The sequence below is a fragment of the Ailuropoda melanoleuca genome, chromosome 3, assembly GCF_002007445.2.
Source record: "Ailuropoda melanoleuca isolate Jingjing chromosome 3, ASM200744v2, whole genome shotgun sequence".
Lineage (NCBI taxonomy): Eukaryota > Metazoa > Chordata > Mammalia > Carnivora > Ursidae > Ailuropoda > Ailuropoda melanoleuca.
This window is the reverse complement of record NC_048220.1, coordinates 134534131-134552942: the sequence shown is the minus strand read 5'-3', so window position 1 is coordinate 134552942 and position 18812 is coordinate 134534131. Positions and strand designations below refer to the sequence as shown.

The 18812-nt window shown below is 38.6% G+C and overlaps 1 protein-coding gene across 1 annotated transcript in view; it reads right to left on the bottom strand.

Annotated features, from left to right (window-relative positions):
- MARCHF11 (membrane associated ring-CH-type finger 11) overlaps positions 1–18811 on the bottom strand; it is a gene marked incomplete at its 5' end in the record, with an annotated part of 100243 nt that extends 81432 nt beyond the window's left edge. Inside the window, 2 exons of the mRNA XM_034655672.1 lie at positions 17137–17292; positions 18512–18811. Coding sequence (XP_034511563.1) covers positions 17137–17292; positions 18512–18811 — 456 coding nt within the window. The remainder of the gene's footprint in view (positions 1–17136; positions 17293–18511) is intronic.
- Position 18812: the final 1 nt, after the last annotated feature.

The window sequence follows — 18812 nt, the reverse complement described above, 5'->3', positions numbered from 1 at the left end:
CACCGAAGATGCTTGGAAACCACAGTTGAAATGGTTTTCCCTGACCAAACAGAACATTCCTCGTACCTTTTGCCATGCTCTCATGGACTATTTGATAAAAGAGTTACTCAGTCAAGGAGGCAGGGACAGTGTTACAAACTAAGTTTTTTGAGTATTTATGCATCGTTTACTTTCAGTAACTAATACATCATATTTACTATGTGGGAAACAAGAGTAACTGTGGCCTCCTTGATAGGGAAAGGACATGCATGTGAGTCCAAACAAACAGTATTTGTCTAACACTCCCTATTAGTGTTTTTGAAATGCCTGTACCTCTAAGCTTAAATTATATTTCCCATTTAGAAAAAGAAAATTCTACTTATCTCTCCTTTTTCCTTCCTCTATTTCTTTGTTCAGTTTCCAGTTTTTTCTGGGGTAATGGAGCCTTTCCTGGGGATTCACAACCAGCCAGAGACTCCTTCTCCATATCCCCTCCCACCAGTGATGAAACTCAGGAGATGGCCAGTGCCTAGTTACTGCTTAATTACAGTTCCTCTGGCTGTTAACTAAGAACTCAAGCTGCTTGGAAAAATTTTCTCCCTCAAGCAGGATGACTTGCCATTAGTAAGACAATCAGTAGTAATTAAAAACTTCATTTTCAAATATAGTTCATAAGTTTTACATCAAGACATTGCTTCTCATCTAACTCTTTTAAAATTTTGCCCTAAGCAAAATAAAAGGCCCTCTTTAAAAAAACTAAAGCCAAACAAAAACAACAACAAAAAAAAGCCAAAATGCAATCACTGTTTTTCAAATAACAAAACTGCTCCAATATTTATGAATCCAAATAAAGGATATTTTTTTGTCCTGCTGACAAAAATATCTATAATACTTAATCACCGATATATTGCAAATATTTTGACAGAGACCGCTAGGTGCTGTAATGATCTTCAACTTAAACTTGTTGTGTCCAGATAGTAAATGGACAATCAAAATGTGAATGCACTCCCTAAAATCACTTTAAATAGATTTAACATTCTGCTTGAGTTCACGTACCTCGTACTCTTCAAGTATTTAAGAAGTGGCTATTCTGAAATCTCTGAACAGAGTAAAATTTAACTTCCCCAAATTGCAAAGTGTAAAAAAAAAAGAAAAGAAAAGAAAGAAAAGAAAAGAAAAAAGAAAATAGAAATGTTTGATTTAATCAAATTGAATCAAATAGAAAAACAGGGACCTTTTTTGAAACAAATCAGGTGAACAATAACAGATGTCAATTAAGTAAATGCAACCTGGGCCAAATTTATTTTCAAATAGCATGAAAAAAGTAGAGAAACACCTCTAACGTGATGGATGGAATTCTGTGCCCTGAGACACATCTCAAGAACGTAACTGGAGTGAACAGGAAACACTAGAGGGCGGAGTTGCATAGTGAAGGTCTTCTGACATCTAGTTGGGGAAAGGGATACCAACACTCAGACTCTTGCTCCAATAAATCCTCAAGACCTGCCACTAACTGACTTATTTTGAAAGACTTTAAACTTTTAACAGATGATCTAAACTCATCCACTACAAACCCAGATTGGGACTCCATGAACAATACTTATTCTCAGCATGATCTATCTTCCCTCTTGTATGTGTTGATAAATATAAATCTTACTCCCCATGAAATGACCATCATTTTTCTCCTGAATAAAGGATTCTTAATAACCCACTTTGCTTATGGCCTTTGAAAGCCAAGGGTTGTAAGTTATGGATGACATTTCCCATCAAATTTGGGGAACTGAACATTCCATTTTGGTTGAATAAGTACCAGAAGCTCAAACAAAATGTCTCCAAATTATTAAAAGTTTTCTGAAGAGAAAGAAGGAGCATTCACCCTTCAAAACTCCTTTATATTCATATTCTCTGTCAATGGCAGAGATTTAAAAAAAAAAAAAAAAAGATGGGCTGCCCCGCATCCTGCTGCACTGAGTTACGGAAGCCATTTATTCCAAATGGATTTTTGAAGCCCAGGTGTCAGTTTCCATAGTTCCAGAAACACCATAAAAAGTTATTTCCCTTCTTTAAGTCAGTGTATGACTTTCATAGTGGCCAACTCATGTTCAGTATCTCCCAGTTATATTACCTTGAAAATCATGGCCTCAAACATTCATTCTCGAAATAGCTAAGTTTCCTAGATGACATTCAATGAGATGATGGGGCTTCTCTTCAAAACAATCCACCTCAGAAATTGTATGTTTTCAACACCAGGAAAAAAAAACGGCCCAATATTCATTTTTACTCATTTTATTATCACTATACTTATAAATATCATTATTTAAAAGAATTGTAATCCAGGGGTGCCTAGCTGGCTCAGTCAGCAAAACATACAACTCTTGATCTCGGAGTCGTGAGCTCAAGCCCCACATTAGGCACAGAGATTACTTTAAAAAAATAATTATAATCCAAAATAGCTGAATTTCTCATATATCATGGTTTTTATTTTAAAATCATAACCCCTTGATAATTCTGTAGATGGAACAGTGAATAAATTCAGAAGAGCAAAATGAGCATCTCTGACTCTAAAATACATCACTTCTTCTCTTAATATCTGATTGTACTCTTTTTCCTTGCTCCTAAAACCAATGTATTGAATCTTTACCATGATATCCTGGATATTACAATGGATTAAGGAAACTGGCCACTATCAAGGCTTTTAATATATTGATGCAATTTCAAAAACTATAGGTTCTAAATATTGACCTTTCCAGTTCATAGAAAACTGAAATCCAGAATGAAATGTCTTTCAGTGGGAAAATTATTCATGGTGAATATTCACTAGCATACCCTATTTCTAGAAAGCCATAAATTTAAAAATTCTGAGAATCAAAGTCAAAGGTCATGGATTGGTAAACCTTCTCTGACCAACCTACCTAAAAATTTAACCATTCCTTCCCAAGATTTCATCTCTCTCCTTCTTTGCCCAATATTTTTTTCCTTAGCACTTACCACTAACTCATTTTCTAATTATTTTATTTAAAGTTTATTTATTTATCCCTCTCTGGATTGTATGCCCTCTGAAGGCAGGGATTTTATTTCTTTGTTTACTCTTTTGTTCATCCCTAGTACCAGAACAGTGCCTGTCAATTAGTAATTAAATATTTCTTGTATTATTTAAAGAATGAATAAACAACAAATAAAAAATCTGGCAGAATTGTATGTGTTACAAGTCTTGTTCTAACAAGGTTAGAAGTCTGGGATTAATAAAGCACCAGCACATGCCAAGAACTCTGAAAATGTTACTCAATTTAACTTTCCCAACAACACGATGAAATTAAGACCTATGGCATCGCTGCTGGTCACACAGCTTGGTAAGTGGCTGAGCTAAAATTTGGACCCTGGTCTGCATCTTGAAAAGCACACACTTCTTTCTATTATATCACACTGACCCTCATATAATCTCAACCCCTTTAGAAGATGTGTAACAAATTTTTTAAAACGATGGGCTAAGTTACAAAAACTAATCGTGTCCATACTCCTATCCGGGAGGCTCTGGAGACCTTGGAAGAAGCAGCTGAATATTTCTAATGGCAATAGTCATCTCTTACTTACTTAAAAAGCATAGTCCCACAACTCCTCAATTACTCACAGCAAGTCTCAGGTGATTGGGGAAAGAGAAGATAATGAAAAATCACACAGTTCCCTCACGATTCTGGGTGAGGACAACTGCACAAATACAGGGGTTAACAGAAGATTTGATTAGGGATTTGAAACACATAATCTCATTTAGCACATAATCACCATGATTGTAGAATCACAGACTCTCCCTAAATTGATAACTTCACAAAGAAGCTAGCTCAAGGAGGCGCCTGGGTGCCTCAGTTGTTAAGCGTCTGCCTTCGGCTCAGGTCATGATACCAGGGTCCTGAGATTGAGTACTGCATTGGGCTCCCTGCTCAGCAGGAAGCCTGCTGGTGTTCCCTCTCTTGCTGTGTCTCTCTTTCTGTCCAATAAATAAATAAAATCTTAAAAAGAAGAAGAAGAAGAGGCAGCTAGCTCAACAACATTTATTGGTTTTCAGAAGGCTCTATTCCAAGAACAACCATATGCAGGTCCGAGCTCCCTTACCCACCAAGACTCCAACTACACGCTGCCTGCAGGGATACACTTTAGATTCAAAGACCAAATGGGGTGAAAATAAAAGGATGAAAAAGGATATATATCCAAACAGTAACCAAAAGAGAGCTGGAGTGGCTATGCCACTCCAGTGGTTGGTACCACAATATAGACAAAATAGACTTTAAGATAGAAATCGTTACTACAGACAACGGACATTTTGTCATGATAAAACAGTCAATATTTCAAGAAGATATAACACTCATAAACATATTTGCTTCTAATAACAAAGCCTCAAATATAAAAAGCAAAAACTGACAGAATTGAAGAAATAGATAATTCAATAATAGTTGTAGATTTCAATACCTCACTTTCAACTAGACAGAAGATCAATAGAAAATAGAATCCTTGAACAACACTATCAATCAACTACACCAGGACATTTATAGAACACACCATTCAACAACAGCAGAATATGCATTCTTCTCCGAAGTACACGGAACATTCTCCAGAACAGACCATGTGTTAGGCCAAAACCCCCTACCCAAAATACTTTGGGCCATATATGTTTCAGAATTTGAAATTGTCCAGATTTTTAAAATATGACATGGTGCATTTTCAACATAAATGGAATATCCCATATACTAAGCAAGGTTTAGGTCAACATCCTATTAACTAATCACAATATTTCTGTGGCAAAACACATGAATATTGACCTTAACTGATAGCTAGATAAAGACCATCAGTAGCCTCAAGTCAGTTCAGATATTTTGTCATCAAATAAATTACAAAAAAACAAAAACAAAATTAAAACTCACCTGTTGCTTCAACTTTCAAACATTTTTCAAATGGATCCACTTTCTCTCTTCTCTGCTGCCATCATGACTTACTGTTATGTCCCTCCCACCCATCCACCAAGGAAGCCTTCTAATAGCATTCCTGCCTCAGCCCAGCCTCTCTCCAACCCAGTCTCCACAAAGCAATCAGAGACATCTATTATTACTACTGTATTTCTCCTCTGCCTGAGACTTTCCAATGTCTTCCCCTTGCTCTTAGAATGAAACATAAATTCTTCATGATAGCCTACATGGTGAGGTGCACCCCTGCTTCCCCAATGACATCACTTGCTCCTCCTCCATCATGGTCCTCTTTTTATTCCCTCCAACACACCGAGCTCTTTCCTACTTAGAGTCTTTGGTTTAGCTGCTCTTCCTTCAGCATGCTCTTCAAAGAGTTTTTCAAGGTAGGATTTTCATCAACATTTAGGTCTAAGCTTAGATGTTGTCTCCTCAGAAAGACTTTCCCTACCCCTCCTACCTAGATATACTTAGACTTCCCCATAATCTTTTTTTCTAATAAAATGGATTTGGGAGTATTTTTAGGTTTACATAAAAGTTACAAAGCTAATATAAAGAGCTCCTTTGTACTCTGTATACAGTTTCCCTCGTTAACATCTTACATTACTAGGATAAATTTGTCACAACTAATACACTAACACTGGTACATTACTATTAACTAAGCTCCACACTTTACTAGGATTTCACTAGTTCTTCCCCAGTGTCCTTTCTTTTCTGTTCCAGCATCCCATCCAGGACACCACAACATTACATTTAGTCGTTACATCTCTTTAGCTCCCTCTGGTCTGTGACAGTTTCTTGGACTTTCCTTGTTTTTCCTTTGCAGTGTGGAAGAGCCCTGGTCAGGTATTTGTAGACTCTCCCCAATTTGGTTTGGGCTGATGTTTTTCTCATTATTAGACTAGGTTATGGGTTCTTAAAAGGAAGACCATAGAGGTAAAGTAGTCTCATCACATCATAACAACAGCATATGTTATGAATATGACTTATCACAGATAATGTAAACACTTATCACCCAGCTAATATGGTATTTGCCAGGCTTCTCCACTGGAAGGTTACTCCCCTGCCTCCTTCCACCTTTGTAACCAACCTACTCTTGGAAGCAAGTCACTAAGTACAGCCCACACTCAGGAGCGTACAACTGGAGTACTCCATGGTGCATGCAATATGCAAAAAAAATATTTGGAATTCTTCAGTTAGGGAGATTTGTCTCTTCTCCTCCACTCACTTATTCAATCATTTATTTATATCAGTATGTACTCATGGATGTTTATGTTATAGTTTGAGTTATAATCCAATACTATATTATTTATTTCATTGTTCAAAGTGTTCCAGATTTAGCCATTTAAGGTTGGCCTTTATGTTGCCTTGCTATGCCTCCATCCTTTTGTTTTTTGAGTTCTTCACTTTCTGGTACAAGATACTCCAGTCTCATCTTGTGTAAGAACACCATTTTGTATGTGACTGGTCCCCTTTATTGGAAAATGGTATTGCAAACCAAGATCTGGTGCTAGGTGAGTTTATTATTACTGGAGTGTCACTACCATTAGGCCCTCTCAACAGACAGAGCTAGGAAATGGATGAGTGTACACTAACCCCTGCATAAGCAAATATCTATAAATATTTGTATCTATCTTAAGCAAAACATGAATTTATACTGGTGTCTCCAACTCTAATCCAGGACCACATGGCTCACATAAGCATGCCCTGTTTTAACCACTCAGTTTATTTCCAGAAGTATCAACATAATCTGTAATTACCTAGTTTTTAAAATTTATTTGCTTACAGTCTATCCCTCACCATCAAGGATTTAAAATAAGAAGCAAAGGTTTACCTAACTCTGTAGCTCTAGGGCCTAGAACAGTGCCTGCTACATAATAGTGGTTAATTTGTTAGATGCAGGAAAACATAATCAACAAAGTATTGATTATATAATTCTTGTTAGGAAATAAGAAAGATCGGAGATCGGGACACCTGGTTGGCTCAGTCGTTGAGCGTCTGCCTTGGGCTCAGGGCGTGATCCCGGTGTTCTGGGATCGAGCCCCACATCGGCCTCCTTCGCTGGAGGCCTGCTTCTTCCTCTCCCACTCCCCCTGCTTGTGTTCCCTCTCTTGCTGGCTGTCTCTATCTCTGTCAAATAAATAAATGAAATCTAACAAAAAAAAAAAAAGAAAAGAAAAGAAAAGAAAAAAAAGAAAGAAAGAAAAAAGGAAATAACAAAGATGAAATATTTTGAGGCTAACCCCTGACACGAGTAAAATCATCTTCTAGACCAAAAATAAACACACATTAATCCATCGCTATGCCCTGTTATATTAACAATCTCCACGCATTCATCATCACTTAGCGTTGAAATCTTCCCTATAAGCAACTCAAAGAATGGTTGGTATCTTCCCGCTAATGTTTACTGTAGTAGAGCTTAATCATGTCCAAAATGAAAGTAGCATATTCTATTTCAAATTTTGTTTTCTGTAATAATTACTACCTTCAGTCTCAGTAGAATGCAGGTCAGAGAGAAGAGGCAGGCAAGAGGTAGGGAGATGAGTCACCCACTGTTACATGTTTCACCAAATTACTCAAAAAGTTTTCAATATCCAAGAGTCTTTCCCTCCATACTCTAAGAAGCATGTGCCATCCAAAGCTACCCAACAAATTCTGGCACAATTACTTATAGTCTTGTTGGCTTCGCGTTTTTTCACTTCTTTATACGACTTCTCAAATTGCTGAGAAGTCTTGCCTAGATCTGAAAATGACTTTAATAGAAGCTATAGCTTTGGACTGAAAGTCCACCATAAAAATAAAGGAAAACAGTTTCAGAAAGGATGAAACGGTGGTTTTACATTCAAAATTTTCTTTCAACTTCCAGGTTTGAACTTGGGAATGCTTGGTCCTAGAGGATACAATGTGGGTAAGGATCGATAACCTCTCCTCTCTAAAAGGACTGGAGCTTCCCCTGGCAAGCTCCCATCTACTTGCTTCCACTAAAAAAATAAGGGATGATGTTATCGAGAAAAGGAAGAAAAAGATGGAATGAGCATAAACAAATATTTACTAAGTGCTGAATATATTTCTAGGAAATCCTATGCTCTGTTCTACTCTAAACTTTTTAAGTTCTTTTTTTTTAATTAATAAGAGATTCCTCCTACATACTTATTTATGTAAAAAAAATTGCCAATGTAGCATAGAAAGGAAGTTAATACTGGGGAGGCAGTGGGGGGGTAGAAAAGAGCAAAAGTATTTCCTGGAATATTCTGGAATATTCTTTCACAAGAATATAAGTAAAATTCCTTGATACTTGTGAGAAACGTTATCATTCTTAAAAATCTTTTTTTAACAGGCTGAACAAACCAAGGCGAGACTGTATACATTTCTTGAAATAGTTTCTTCTTTATTTGAACTATATTGTAACTCAGAGTCATGACACAAATGAGCGTGACAGCACAAGTGCACGTCCATATATAACAAAGGAGTGCCAAGAGGGTGCCTGTAATTAGAGCTAAATGCATATGGGAGGGCCCCCTGTGCCCAAATTAAGCTTTGGCCACTTGCACATAATTAGCATACCAAAATGAGAAACAAAACCAAAAGGCACATTAAGGCAATGACACTCTATTACTATGATAAGTAAACACTGCCCAAGTGTTATCAAAGTGAACTGTCTTGAAGGGATAAAAACTGGAGAGAGAGCACAGTTTTTGGATAGTAGTTTCCAGAGCATACCACACCTAAAAGGAAGGATGGAATAAGAAATGTATCCTCAGTAAGTTTTCTTATTGACTTGACCTCTATAGAAACGCTTCCAGGTGACTACTTCCCACTGAGACCATCCACTTCTACTTACGTGGGACTTCCGTTTGGCTAAATCATGCCGAGCAGTTATTGAACTCTAAGTTATGCTCGCAGGGAAGATGTTGACAAATATCCAAGGATACAGAAAGCACAAGCCACAGTGTAGCTTCTCCTGGAGAGACCTCTGATTCTACCATCCATTTACTTGTAATTATAGGCAACTACCTCCCGTTGATCCCCTCCCTGCTGCTCTGAAGGGTCAGAAGCACACTCGATTTGCCCTCAGTCATACCACATTCTTCTCTTACAGGGTCCGAAAATAGAAGGAAGCCAAGTTTATCACGGCAAAGCCACATACCAAGCAGGAAATGAGCAAGGAAGGAATAGTCTGTTCTCTTGCTACATCTCCCTGTGTTGGAGTATTGTTATCACTGGTGGAAAAGCAAGTTTGAAGTTATGTTACAACTGTATAGACCTTTTGTCAAAAAAAAAAAAGTCACCTTGTTTTCAATCAGGTGACATATTCCACCCCAAAAAATTCTACCGAGTAGACATTCTCAGCAGCTCATCTATACCCATGATCATACAGCAAAATTTCCAACAAATTACTCAAATTCTCAGAACAAACCCTAAATGAAATCTGTCAACCAGTGACAATCTCAGGAAAGCAAGTGTGTCATACATGGGTAATTCCACATTCACAGAGTTTCTTTTCATGACATTTTATTTTGTGAAAAGAGCAGACATGTCTCTCTGGAAACTTTTTTTTTTAATTTTAGATTTTAAAAATAGATCCCTCTATTACTCTTAAGGCTTTTTCCTGTGCTCTGAACAACTGAACATACTTCACTGTGGCACACTGGGAATAGAATTATTAGAAGAGCAATTTAAGAACAAGTTGAGAACTAACAGCCAGTAGATGGCTGATATGTGAGCAACGAATGCAACTCGTTTTCCTAAGACATGTTCTCGCTTCACGAATATGAACATGACCCCCATGGTTCTGTTCATCTTACAAGACATTCGCTTCTGCATTCATTCATTCATTCATTCACTCCACAAGTATTCACTGAATGACCACAGAGTGACCAAGAAAGAGAAGTTTTCCCAAGCGATGTTGAGCTGTGTTACGAAATTTGTTCTAAAACCCTTCCCACTCACTGATAAGCTTGTCCTCCTAGAAGGCAAGCTTGGAAACCCCAATCAAACTAAATATTTTTTTAAGACACTCAAAATGGGGTATTCTAAGCATACCTGTTGAGTTGCAGATAGCCTGGAAGGACTTGCTTTGGGAATGGATCTGTGAACACTCTCTAAAATGCATTCTACAACTCAAGGAGATGAGAAGGTGGCCTATTCCAGGGACGTTGAAGGCTTATTTTGGGATGTCTCTGCCTTCTGCTTCTAACTTAACTAAAGCTGCTCCTGGAAACAGAGGGTTTGAGTCTGATACAACCAAGAAATGGTCTGGAAGAAACAATGGTTTTAATATTTAGTATTAAGTTAATAGCATTTTGTTACGGAGATACAGTGCCACCGTTTTCTGAATGATACAGGTTTATGATGATTTCACTCAAAATTACAAAGAAACATACAAATTTTGGAACATTTCACCCAGTTCATTTTCTAAGAGGTCAGAAAACACCTATGTCCATATCGATACTCAATTTGTTTAAATCAGGGCTTGGCAAACTGTTGCCAAATCCATGTGGGCCCAATCCAGCTCATCACCTCTTTTTGTGTTGCCCACAAGTTTTTAAATTTTAAATGGCTGGGGCTGGGGGGGACAAAAGGAGGATATGATTTCCCGACACGTTCAAGTTACATGAAATTCAAATTTCAGGGCCTACAAGTGAAGACTTACTGGAACACAGACACACTCATTCCTTCATACAATGTTTATAACTACTTTCATGCTAAGACAGTAACTATAATATTTTAGGCCCTCAAAGCCTAAAATATTTACTCTCTGGCCCTTTATAGAACAGATTTTCTAACCCCTGGTTTACATACCGAGATAAATGTCATCAAGCGAAGACATTTTGGAGCCATAGCAAGGATCTTTTACCCAACCACTACCAAATTGTCTTGCTACCATGACTTGCTTTGACCAAAAAGTCCACCCAGCTCCACCCCAGCGGGGGTGGGGGTAGGGGTAGGCGTTCTTTCTTCTACAGGCAACTGGGTAGAAGGGCCAAGAAAGTAAAGAGCAGAAAGGTATCCAAGTTGAAATACACTTTAAAAGAGGTACGGAATGTACAAAAGCAAATGTGTGCAGAAGACAGTTTCACAGAGTATCATCCATCTGGGCAACACCATCCCCAACTCTCTTTCGATAAAAGGTACAAGCCAAAACCAGCACACGATACCTAAATGGACTCTGTCTCTTTTAACTACCATCTCAGAACAATCTGGCCTTGAGACAAATTGTAAAATCCCAGTACATGTGGCCTATACAATAAGTAAGATGGCTTATAAGTGGTACACAAAGTGTAATTTACATATTTTATTCAGCAGAGAACCATTAATCTGTTCCAGTGAGTAAAATGAAGATTCATGTGTTTTGAGAATTAGTAAGCAAGTGAAACAAAAATAATTTCAAAGGCGAGCAAATTGCCTCATGATGTGTTCTTTGTTTATTTTGACATTTTTAATTATCTATAAAATATGCCAACATATGCATTTAAATATTACATTTTAATGTTGTTTCTCAGTTGTTCAGGCATGGTAATGAAAAGCTTCTCCTCAGCTTGCCATTTGCTAGTAAACCTACAGAGAATGTTAGTAAGAGCAACACTTAGGAAAAAAAAAGAAAGGGGGAGGCTCACCATGCCAAACAGGTTATATGCAGGCAGACATTTTTAAACCATAAAATGCAAATGCCTTGAAGTAGTTCTCGAATGACAGCACGCAATACTGATAAAGCTCATGCTCTGATGTTTTATTGCGTTTTCAAAATCACGGTCGATTTTCTAGAATAACTTGCCAACTTCTAGTGCATCAGCTATATCGTGAGAATGACTACATCACTTCTGAAGGCAGACCGCCCCTTTCATGACACAGTGCCATTCAGGGAAATGATGACTCCAGGTTCCTTGAGAAGTTAGAGTTCTATAAACACTTTACAAATAAGGTCCAGAACATGAGTCCCTAGGAACCTACCTGGAGCCAATGTCCTCTCTAATTCAAAATTGTCATGATGAGCCCCAGCGTTTTTAAGAATATGGATAAAAATGAAAAACACTCCCAAGTCTTTCTCCCTCCCAGGAGACTTTCCCGTCATTCTTACTGCTATGAGAAGACCTGTTGCGGACAGCACACTGTAAGTGTTGAAAGGAAAAGCTGTAAGCAGAATGCCGATAATAATGTTACAGGCTAGTAAAAATGTCCAGGGGCCTAATATTCACAAGGGTATATGGCCCACATGCAACTCTCAATGCCGCCCAAGGCAAGTTCCTTCCTAGTCCTTTCCTTTGGTACTCTAAGTAAGGCAGGAAGAAGGAAAGCTGAAGGACACCACTATTCACTCTGACTGATGCTCTGCCAACTGTCTGTGCCTCTTTGGGATCGCCCCCCAGGGATCTCTGGGGCTTCTCCAACCTCCTCCTGCTCACACACATCCCACCCAGCAGGGGGATTTCCAAAGTGTAAACAAATGATGTCTGAGAAGCTGAACAGCACTGCTTTGGGCTTGGCTACCTGTGGGAGAATCTCATAACTCTGATTACGAGCAGACTCCAATAGGGACCCATGAGGAGGGATATCTGGAGAGTACATATGCTTCTGTGTGCTGAGATCATTATATCGCATTATACCCCTGAGTTTTCTAAATGCTGATTCATTCATTATTTACGAAAACAAATTTGTTCAGACACTGAGATGGGCTCTCCCAGAAAAAGCAGGGGGTGAACATCCAGGGGAAAAGAATGATACGGAAAGAGAAGTCCTTAACTTCACGCTGGTGACAAGAGATTGAAGGACACAACAGGGACCCATGAGCGACTGAAGGTCCCCTCCGTTAGCTGAATGAACAAGTAATAATAATCAGAGCCAACATTAAAATGGCACCTACTATGTGCTGGGCACTACTCTAACCACTTTACATATATTATGTATTTAGTTCTCAAAATGGTGGATAAAATAGGTGCCCTTATGGTCTTTTAAAGATGAGTTAACAGGGGCGCCTGGCTGGCTCAGTTGGTAGAGCCTGTGTCTCCTGATCTCAGTGTCCCACATTCCAGCCCGATGCTGGGTTTAGAGATCACTTTTTAAAAACGAGCTAACGAGGCACAAGTTTTAAGTTGTGCAAGGTAACACAGGGAGTACCTTCCATTTATAGTGTGTTTTTCTGTGTTTAGGCAGTGCGTTCAATCTTTTATAACAAGTCTTAAGTTTCCCATACAATATGTTACCAAATAAATGTTATCTCTTCAAACATCTGTATCTCTTGAACAAGAACTGAAAGCATTCATAAACTTGAATATAGCTTAATTAGTTAATGTCACCAACATCTCAAGATAAATTTGATCTTACATATCCTTAGATTCCACTAATTTTATACCATATTATGAGATTCAAAACAGAACTGGCTTTTACTCTCAAAATATTATTAGTGCACCATCCTGAATACGTTAATCAATAAAATAGATTCTGCAAGTAGGTAGGAGGGTAAATGCATGTTAATTACTTGGAATGTCTTAATTAACTCCTACTGCTAATGACACAGCAATTAAGGTTTAAATATGTTTAGAAGATACATCAGTTTTCTACTGGATCATGTTGCTGAACATCACTAAAATCCAAAGGAATGGGGAATTTTAGACCCAAGTTCTCAAAGAACTCTAATCTCAACGAGAAAAACAAGTAAAACTAAAGTTTTAGACTCTTTGCAGCACAAGACCCTCACACACACACAAACACACACACTTTCTGGTTAGCTGCTCCTTTTCCTTCTCTATTCCCATACCCCTCTGAGCACCACAAGGTACCTCATGGTAGTAATCACTTCTGAAAGTGCTTGAGAGTATGCATCAAGCATCACTGATGGAATCAACCGCCCACACATTTTTTTTTTTAAGCTTTCTTTATTTCTGAGCGCTGGGAGGGAAGTTATGGCAGTGCCTGTTGACCTATCTAGGCCTAACGAGTACTTGACGCAGAGACCAGGATAGGCAGATAGAGCTATTTTTTGAAGCTATCTCCTATTGTGGATTAAAGATAGCTGCTCTCTTTAAAGGAGGGCGGACTCCAAAGGTGAAGTCTATTTTCCCTTCTCTTGAATGTGGGCTGGTCCTGTGACTTGCTTTAATCAAGAGAATGCAGCATACATGAAACTATGTCACTTCCAAGATCGGGCCTTAAGAGATCTGTAGGCGCCTGGAACTCAACCAGCATACCGTGAAAAATCCAAGTCACAGGGAAAGAAAACTGAGGCACCAGTTGACAGCCCGGCTGAGCTTCCAGCCACCAGCCAGCATGAAGAACAAGTCATATGAGTGAGCCATCCTGGATGCTCCAATCTAGTCAAACGTCTGGATGACTATGGCTCCAGGCTGGCACCACATATGGAGAAGAACCTTCCAGCTGACCTCAGTCAACCCAGGCTCTGAAGGGATCATAACTGATTGTCGTTCAAACCACTAAGTATTTGAGGTGGTTTGTTATACAACAATAAAGAGTCAAAGCCTTTCTAGACCATCTTAGAGATGCAGGCTAAAACCAGTTCCTGAATGACTCAGCTTTGCACAGGACAAGCCATGATAGGCCCAGAAATGGCTATGATGGAACTGAGAACTATGGGGCATGGAGGCTAAGACCATGGACCTCAGAGCCAGACCGACTAAATTTGAATCCTGCCTTTGCCTTTGACCAGATATGTACCTAGTAGAAGTTACGTAACTTTTCTGTGTCTGTCTCAGTTTCCATTTGTGTAAAATAGTGATCACACTATTCCCTACCTAATAGGCTTGTTATGAAGATTAAACATCAGTATCAGCATATGTAAAGCACTTAGAACAGTGCCTGGCACAGGGTAAGTAGTCAGCAAATGTTCTCTATTAATATTATTATTTATTCTCTCTTCTGTTCTACATCCAAGGAACCACCCACTCACAGCTATGGAGGGCTCTATACTTAGGACAGAGGGATACGGCAAGTGAAGGGGGGGTGCCAAAATATACTTCCTGTTTGATCCTACACCATGAAGAAATGGATTTCTGCCAGGTTATAAAAGCACGAATGTGATACATGCTAAATATGACAGGCCTCACACCAGCAAGGTAGAAAACCATAAATGAGAGTAATGCTCCGTTTGTTGGTCATCCGTAACAGAAATGTCAGACAATTAATAAAACTTTATCTGAGAATAAATTGCTCCTAGGTAGAAGAATCCACACTCTAGGAACCTTATAACTGATTTCCATTCATTAAGAGTACTGAGTTTTTTATGCGTATAACATAGTCCTGGAAAGTTACTTTCTCAGGCATGATCTAAGCTACCATCATCACACTCATATCAACTTTGTTTCTAAATATCATTTTGTAATTCACTCTAACAAAGAGGTCACCTTACAGATCAGGGTAGTATTTGCATATGCCATAATAAAATTAATTCTAGTATATTAGTAACACTGGGTTAGTTTTTGGGTTTTTTTTTTTAATTTTTTGGTCATATAACTTGGCGAACTGCTTTTGTTAAAATGATATTGAATGACATGTTTTATGAATGAAGCAAACCATAGTAGCCATCAATTCATTTTCCTACAGAATTATTAAACAGTATTTTTTGCCCCAGCCCTTTGTCTTTTCTCTATTTTCAAATTATATCAAGGACCTATTTCTGTTTACTTCAAAATTAATCATCCCGCATGAGTTAATATATGGTAGCCATAAGTTTCTGAAATACTTAGCATTCTATTTGAGCTCTTGAACATCCAGCAATAATGCTTCTCATGGGACTTTTCACTGGAGTTCCAAACTCCTCCTTTCTCCTCTCCCCATGTTTCTAGTCATAGAATTACTGTAGATCCAGTGACACTACTCTTTTCATTATATCCAGACATGGTTCCATCTGTTTTTCAGGACAACTGTGATAGATCCATAAATTGATATCCAGGTACTTCAATCAATTAGAGGTTCTGGGAACATGTGTCAGGTTTGTGCCTATCTTTGGCATGACAGCATCACTCATCCACATTGGTTAGTCTTCTTCTCTCCAAATTATTTATAAGCCTTTGGTCAACTTGAAAAAAATCCACATTTTCATCTCATGCCTGCTAATCATGCTTTAAATAATGACTATCAGAGATGCAAATTAATTGCAAACCATACGAAGGCTGCACAAATTAAAATCTATGAAATTTAAATTATTAATGCAGTAGTAATTCAGCTTCTAGGTTCCCTCTGCAATCATTAACAGTTTCACCTATTTTATACTGCTCAATGCAAACTACATTTGTTAATTTAAACAGAAACAAGGGACATTAGATTTTACGACTTTCTTCCCCTCCTAACTTTTCAATCCCCTCCCCCCTCTGCCTTCTACTGCATCCTTTGTCTGTTTTGAACCTACTCTTTTACATCTGCTTAACTTCAGCCCCATGTCACTACCAGATCTCATCAAATACGCACTATTCTGCTTTAATTTAATATGTCATCCTTAATATCTTGAATTTTACATCCCACCAGTCTATTCAAAGAATCTAAATCAGTTCCACCATGAAAAAAACCAAGTCTATTTTTCCAAGGGCATTTGTAGGGTTATGGGTATTGTGTTTTATGTGATTATACACAAAAAGTTTAAGAATATACACAATTTCAGTGGTATTATTGAGAGTAACTTGTGGAAATACTTCTGCATCTACTATGTAGCTGAGCACAGCAAATGAAAGTAGCCAAAGCTTCCAAATGCAGCATCATATGAAAAAGAGCCTGGTTAAGTGAAAAAAGTTTTCAGATTAAAACTAATAGATTCAACTGAAGTTTCCAGATTGTAAAGTTCCGCTTTACTTGCATGTGTCTCCCATAAATGGAGTCCATTCTGGGCTTCAATGCTTAAATTAACAAAAATATTATTAAAATAAATTGTGTAAAGTTTTTAATTAATAATAATTGATTTGATTGAAGTATAAGACAGTTTACCAACTTGCCCTTTTAGAAACAAAGATGGGCATAAGTTTATCAAAAAGCAACAAATTAATAAAGGAAACCATTTGAATAAAATGTCTCCTGAGTTTCTCAGATAATAATGTCTCAGATTTCTCAAAGCACAACTCAATAAATTCTAAATCTTGGCTTTATTTTGATTTGTATAAAATGTTTGTAAGTAGCATATGTAAATAACCTTAGTAGCAACTAAACTCAAGGGCACACATGTTTAGTAAAATCATTTCTGGGGAAAAAAGTCACGAGTGTTTACCTGGCAAGGTTGTTTCATTTTAATGGCTATGACATGGTATCTGTAACAGCAGAGCTCACAAGTCCAGGAACCCCTCTCGCTGATCCACTTTAGCAGGCACAGCTGATGTGTGTATCGAACTGACCCGTCACAGCGGCAGGGGTTTAACAACTCTCCCTGAAAAGAAACCAGCTCATGTGAATATTTATACTCATGTCTCTATTTAAAAAAAAAAAAAAAAAAACTTAACACTTGCTTTCTTTTCTTTCAAAGCCATTTACCCAGAAGGATACAAGCATCAAACTATCTTAGAAAATAAAATTAAATTTTTATATCTCTGATGGGAATGAAACTTAAGTCTTAAAACTATTTCAAAGATATTGCTTGGAGTTATGACATAAATGTTCTACCAACATACAAAATGTCTGCAAGATAGAGCTCCCAATACCCTTGGGGGAAAGCTGTACTATTAAATCTCTTTAATAACTTTTAAGTGGATGGTCAGATGCATTTCCTCTGCAGTTATTCTTAATCATTGCTAAAGAAGAAATGCATGGCATCCCAGAAAGTAGCTTGCAATAGCATTATGCTTTTATTTTTTTCTAAATGTAGCATCATAAATATTGACTTAGGGCACTATATTCCTGAAAGCCTGCATATTCTTACGCAATTTCCTTACTTTTAAAAATATTAAACCTAATGTTTTCTCAGACCACACATTTTGTAAGAGATATCCTGTTGTCTCCATGATCACTCTCATGTAAGTTTGCATCCACCTGTAATGAAGTTTTTAATTTTAGTTTTTAATTTATGTTTCTAACAAAATATAAAATACATTGTTAGCTAAATAGGCTTTCTTTCACAAGGTCAAAGTACATTCCTATTTCTCTTGTAAAAACTAATACGCTCTTCATATCAGTGAGATCAAGTCAACAATTTGCAATATGTGAAGACCCTGCCCTTTCTGGTTTAGGCATGACTCACCCCCAGACTGTATTCTAAGACTTCCTCAGGATACATTTGTAGAAAAAGGGATATAGGTTCGTTTCTACATATAAACCAAAATCCACTTAGCAATTCACAAAAGAGATACTTAGGGCATGATCATTAAAGCACCTGAGGAATGAGTAACTGCAAAACCAGGTAGGAAAAAAAAATAAGTGTAAATCAAATTAAACCTGCATTCGCCACCGGGTCATTTTCATCTTCCTTCAGAGAAAGGGAAAAGGGAACACAAGTAGCAGCTTAGTTGGCCAGACAGACAAGCAGGGATGGCGAGGAACAGGGAAGGCGAGCGCTGTCCGTGGTGCTGAAAGGTCGATCGTCCAGGGCAGGAGCCGGTCCAGTCCTGACCAGAGCCCACTGCCAGCTGCTCCGAGGTCCCGCAGGGCCTTACCTGCTCCGCGCCCTGGAAGCAGATCTTGCAGATGGGCTGGTGGTGCTGGTGCTGGTGCCCGGCGCGCTGGTCGCCACCGCCGCTGCTGCTGCTGCGGCTGCTACACACCGAGCGCGTCTCGGGCTGGTCGCCGGCGCCCCGCCGCTCGCCCTCCCCGCCCGCGCCGGCCTCAGGCTCCCCGGGGACGCCCTTCCCCGCTGCCGCCGCCTCAGGGACTGCCGCCTCCGGAAGGCGCCTCGGACCTTCCCCGGAGTCGCCAGCCGCCGACACCTCCTGGCCGGCGGGCGGCAGGGGCGCCGGC